Here is a 6,000-nt window from a genome sequence, read left to right as displayed (position 1 = left end):
ATGTGCACTTACAATTCTCTTTTCTAATACCTACTTCACATCTTCGTGGACATTCAGTGAAATTGCATCATGAAAAGTACACGATCAGGTGGTGCCAAATGTACTAACCATCAGTCTTCAATGTGTGGAACAATTTAGATACGGATCGTATCGAATCAAGAGTAGTGCTTCTTTTAAAAACAAATTGACTCTCTATCGCCATAACATTTAAACAAATTGCTGCGAACATATCGGAGATCTCCTTAATATAGTCGGTCCTGATCAGCTGCTACTGGTTCCGAACCTGCCGAACATAGTAGAAATTTGCTTCTCCTCTATCATTATAATAGTAAAAAAATGGCGTTTTTTTGTTGCCATTTTAACTTGGGAAAATCGGAGTCTAATTTTGTTTAACTCCATTTTCTAGCAAAAAGTCTATAGTGAAGTTGTTGATTAGCCATTCAGAAAGATCTAAACTGACGATTCAAAGTGCTGTAAGGGTTCTAGAAGAACAGAAATAGGTTGAATCATCTTCATCGAAATGACTTATGAGAGGACAATATAGTACGTTGAAAATTGACGTTTTCTTCATGTTCAAATCAACTGAAGAAAAACTGTTAACAACTGAGTTAGAACACTCTCCGGTCATAATGTGAGGCACAAGTTGCTTTCAAGCACACGGAGTACGTCGAAGAAAAATATCTAGTTCTGAAGTTTTACTTAAAACCTCGTCTTGCACTTTTGTCTGTTTCACTCTGTTTTTTTCATACCGATGACTACTCACTGTTTTTCGGCGTTTACATGAGCCCCTATCTATTTTGACTCCCGTAAAACAAACAGAAAAATATTGCATACATATCTACAAACGGCAGTTGATTAAAATTACCCTTACACTTTTGAATCGAACGATAAATCTAACCATATGCTGTCGTATAAGTTAAATTATGTTGTATTTGTTAATAGGGGCTAAGGTTTTTAAAATCTTGGTTATTTTCTTGAAATCTTGAACTTAGAAAGAACATACTGACAAAAGACAACTTAATACAACCAATTTTCCTTACTCAATTAACAAATACAAAAAATACTTAGAGCAAAAGTGCACATAATAATATTGATACTCAACCTATATTGGCAGTTATTTCACAATAAATAAATAAGGATACATTTGCTAATGTAAAGTTTATTCAGAGTAGTTACTAAACATTATTACACATTTTGTTACTAACATTTCAAATAGTAATATCTAAAATAAAGTCAATACTAGTAAATAAAAATTTATTATTTACAGCTAACTAATATAGCAGTTATTTATATAAATTATCGTCAAGCCCCTACTTGATCCCATTCTTGAAATTCATACTTTTGTGATAGAAGAATACTTTGAGCTCGTTTTGTGGTTCTAATGAATAATTTTTTAAACATTTCACAGAAATTACCCTTGGAAGTTAATCAGTTTGTACTTAATATTAAAAACAAAATTCGAAGTACAACTTAGGTCTGCAGTTATACAATAAGCTAAGCATTTCGTTTTGAGTATTACAATGATCTACATTTTTACATAAGATTCTCCTTCCAGAAATATCTCAGTAGTACCTACAATGCCAAACCAAAATACACAAACTAACTTAGTTTTCATAGATATGTGCGTGTTTCTATAAAACAAAACTTTCAATCAATTCTAGCATATAACGCCTCCTACCGAACACAAAAAGAAGAAAATAACGTCTACACCTATTATGCTTGGTACTCTGTTTACGCTATTTTACGCCTTACTAGCTATGTTATTCTGATTGTATATACTTAGACATGTAGGTATCAACCTATATCAAGATCTAAACACCAGTTGAACTCTATTACGAGAATGATTGATCGAAGTACAAAATGATTTATAAATGACAGCCTACAGTAGTCAGTGCTTTGTCTATTTACTAACTCATTAACTTTGAAGCAGAGGATCCCCTTCTTTGCTACTAAAATTTTGGTCGCAGACGGCCGTCTCTGCGTCGTTGGTGAAAACTTCGTCTTCGATTTTCTGGTCGTTACATTCGATAACTGTTTTATCTTCCGACTTGGACGTGGGGCTGTCGTGCGATTCGTCTTCTTCGTTCACCGTTTCCATAGCAGTGACACCTATGATCGGGGAAACCGGAGCTGTCGGAGGGGTGATTTTTCCGGCTTTTCCGAGCAAGTAGTAGGTCATCAGCTGCCCTTTTCCCTTAACCGCCACTAGGCCGCGCTGTTCGAACTGGTAGCCGAAATGTTGCAGGATTTCACATGTCTCTTCGGTCACCTAATCAATAGTAATCACAGTAATAATTAACGATCGTTTGAATTTGTGATTTGACTTAACAAATTAGTTCGTTGTTTTATATTTAACGGCAATGTTGGGTTATTTTGGTTTAAGCGGTGAATTATTGATAGAGTTCACGGCTAAGAGATATCGACTTGTTTGGTGTTACACTGCGTTTATGAAATTAATGTAAATAATAGATGACACTTGTGAGTCATTCTAGAATACAGGATAAACGTCAATTAAGAAAATGGTTGTATCAGATTAAATATGTTTGATATGTTTCAATAATTATAATGTTGTGTAATAATATGATGTTTTGTTAAGAAAACTTTGTTTTGAAAGGATAATTATTAATTATAAATTCAGCCATAAACCATAATATGTGTTGTGTGCGTTAGTTTTCTCGATGAGGACACAAAGTAAATTTATTTTAGAAATGTTTCTACATGAAAGAGGCACATATAAATTTATACAGCTTACAAAAAAGAGGGACATCAAACAGTAGCAGTAAATGTAATTATGTTGGTGTAGGTATAGTGGTGGAAATACCCAAGATAAAACTTTTTCTCTTTCTATCTTATGCACTTTGTGTGAGACAAAACATTACCCTTTTTCTCTTTCTATCTTATGCACTTTGTGTGAGACAAAACATTACCAAATTTTGAGCACCTATATTGTACAAATTTTATGTTAAATTTTGAAATTTGTCATCAGAATTATTTATCAATCAGAATCTTTGGTTCTTTTAACGTTTTATTACTCTACTTAATTCTGAACAATGAAACGATTTAGTGATCAAACAAAACAAGTTATATTAAATGTATTGGATTATCTAGAAAGAATTCATGATGTTGTGCAATTTAAGAACTGGCGGCCGAAAAGTTTCTGAATTTCTGAAAACTTTTTATATAATTTACAAAAAATACAGGTTCCAGTGATATGGAGAAAAAAAAGAATTAGAAATAGAAAAACTCAAGTAAACCCTGTAGATTTAAGATCACTCAGGGAAATTAATGTATAAAATGATTGCATTGAACGAACCATTAAGTCGCTTCATAGTAGAGTTATGGAAGACATATGGATCAGAAAAATTGGTTTTAAATTTTATAAAAAAAATAATTGATTGTTTCTAACTGAAACACCATCCATTAAGGTATGAAGAACAACATTTTTAGGTGAATATCAGCACAACAAAAAAAATTATACACAGCCCTTTTTCTCCATGAAATATGGATATTTACAATCTTCCAGAACCGTCTCTTATTGTAATGGATAATGCAAGTTGAGACAGTAGACTTATAGTGTTTATTTTAGTTTTGATAAGTACACTATACTTATATTTCTGCTTTATTTGTAGGAAGAAATTCCACGAAAGAGTTGGACAAAGAAAAAAATCGTGAAATGGTTAAACATAAAAAAGGTAGATTCTCCTGAAAAAGAGATGAAAGATCAGATTTAGAATGTTGTGCGCAATAGACTGCTCAAAAAATTGTATCATTTAAATCACTATGCTCAAGAACATGGATATATAAGACTTTCGCTATTCCACTGTCATTTTAACTCAATTCAAATGGTATGGTCGGAATGTAAACGAAAGTACGATAAAAGGATTCCAAAAACTAATGCATCTCCTGTTGATATACTGAAAACTTGGGAAAATGGAATAAACCAAGTCCCAATATACACTGGATTATTAAGTATACGGAAAAAAATCATAAATTCAGTATGGCAAACGGAAAAGATTCTGGATAATTTTGAAACAAATCAAATAATTACACTGGCCTACACACATTTTGGTGCATGGAATTTTAGACCTGATTTTAAATATGTCTTATCAACGATATCAAAATTGCCACTTATTTTTCTGTATCAGCTCTTCTTTACGTTCTGTAAAAATGCATTTTTACAGAACTATCGGTTTATTTTCAATTTATACTTCAAGAAATTGTCTTTTAAGTGATTTTGTCGGACAATCAAACCGGATATTTGTAAAATTTTGCCCTGGAACTGTGAACACGCTATATTTCTGGAATAAGCACACCCAGATCTAGATCCCAGAATTTTTTGTATATTTTGAGATTTTTTCAAAATGACTATTTTCCAATATGAAATTTTTGATCAATTTTGAAAATTATCGACATGGATTTTATAATTTTTGAAAAATTCGAATTTGAGACCGAATGTTTTTGAATTCGGACTTCAAATGAACCAAAAAAAAAAATAATTTTCGAAAATTTTCATTTCGTTTAAAACATATACAATACTTTATTGAAAGCATTTTTGTATAAACAAAAACAATATGTACAAGCTAGCTTTTCAGAAAAGTTTTAGTTCGTTAATAAGGTCAAAGATTAGTTGTTTAGTAGTTAATAGTTCCGTTGGTTCTCGTTCGTTTTCGTATTGTAAACACTTGTTCTTTTACATTTTCTGTAATTGGGTATAGTATCTAAAGCAATTAAATTATTATTATTAATTTTCTGAATGGGAAATAGGTCTTTTTGCTGAAGATATATTGGGATATTTCCATTTGTGTCGATTGTTTTTGTTGATGCCCACTATATAATTTGGCCAATGACATACACTTCAAGAAAATAGAGGGTGGGTGGGGGGGGCAAGTACCTGCTAAGATAAGGCTAATTGTGGCAACTAACATATCTTTTAAGAAAAGAGAGGATGGGTGGGTGGGATTAGTACCTGCTAAGATAAGACTGATTTTGGCAAATGACATACACTCTAAGAAAAGAGAGGGTGGGTGGGTGGTATTAGTACCTGCTAAGATAAGACTGATTTTGGCAAATGACATATCTTCTCAGAAAAGAGAGGGTGGGTGAGCGGGCCTAGTCCTTGCTAACATAAGACTAATTTTGGCAAATAACATATCTTCTAAGAAAAGAGAGGGTGGGTGGATGGGATTAGTACCTGCTAAGATAAGACTGATTTTGGCAAATGACATACACTCTAAGAAAAGAGAGCGTGGGTGGGTGGGATTAGTACCTGCTAAGATAAGACTGATTTTGGCAAATGACATATCTTCTAAGAAAAGAGAGGGTCGGTGAGTGATTAGTACCTGCTAAGATAAGACTGATTTTGGCAAATGACATACCCTCTAAGAAAATAGAGGGTGGGTGGGTGGGTCTATACCTGCTAAGATAAGGCTAATTTTGGCAAATAACGCATCCTCTAAGAAATTTAAAGAAATTTATTATAAGAAAAGACACTAAAGGCTCCAAAGCACTTTCAAATTCTGTTCAAACAGCAATACCTAGAATCTTAAAATTGTTTTAAATTTTTCGAAAAAAAGATGGGGTCCAAAAATAGAACACCGAAGTCCCCAAAATGCTTTTAAATAATTTACAAAAAAAAAACTCCATGGACTCCCAAAATAATACACCATGGGCACCCAAGAGCCTCCCGAATTAAAAACAAAAACACTGCGGCACTCAAGACTTCTTCAAATTCGTAAAAAATAAAACACTGAAAGCTCAAAAGATTTTTTTAAGTTCATTCAGCAACAAAACACCAGATTCCTTTAAATTTATCTGAAACTAAAACACCAGGAGACCTAAAAGTAACTGCGAACATGTAGGGTTTTGAAAACTTTGATAATTTTTGATACGTCAAATATTTTAAACTGCTTACTCGATTTTTGCTGATTTGTACCTTCGCTTTACAGTGGTGTCAAATGGAATTTTATCAAATTATTACAAAAACAACACACTCATATCTTT

At 32.6% G+C, this 6,000-nt stretch overlaps 1 protein-coding gene across 1 annotated transcript in view; it reads right to left on the bottom strand.

Moving 5' to 3' along the window:
• Positions 1-1,153: 1,153 nt before the first annotated feature.
• The window catches only part of LOC135130440 (adenylate cyclase type 3), a 196,541-nt gene continuing 191,694 nt past the window's right edge, over positions 1,154-6,000 (bottom strand). The window contains exon 19 of the mRNA XM_064057818.1: positions 1,154-2,269. Within this exon, the coding sequence (XP_063913888.1) occupies positions 1,916-2,269 (354 nt within the window). The 3' untranslated portion in view covers positions 1,154-1,915. The remainder of the gene's footprint in view (positions 2,270-6,000) is intronic.

The sequence above is a fragment of the Zophobas morio genome, unplaced genomic scaffold (genome assembly GCF_036711695.1).
Source record: "Zophobas morio isolate AGI-343-1 ecotype UQ-CSIRO unplaced genomic scaffold, CSIRO_AGI_Zmor_V1 ptg000017l, whole genome shotgun sequence".
Lineage (NCBI taxonomy): Eukaryota > Metazoa > Arthropoda > Insecta > Coleoptera > Tenebrionidae > Zophobas > Zophobas morio.
The sequence above is the reverse complement of the archived record's forward strand: the minus strand, read 5'-3'. Positions and strand labels throughout refer to the sequence as shown.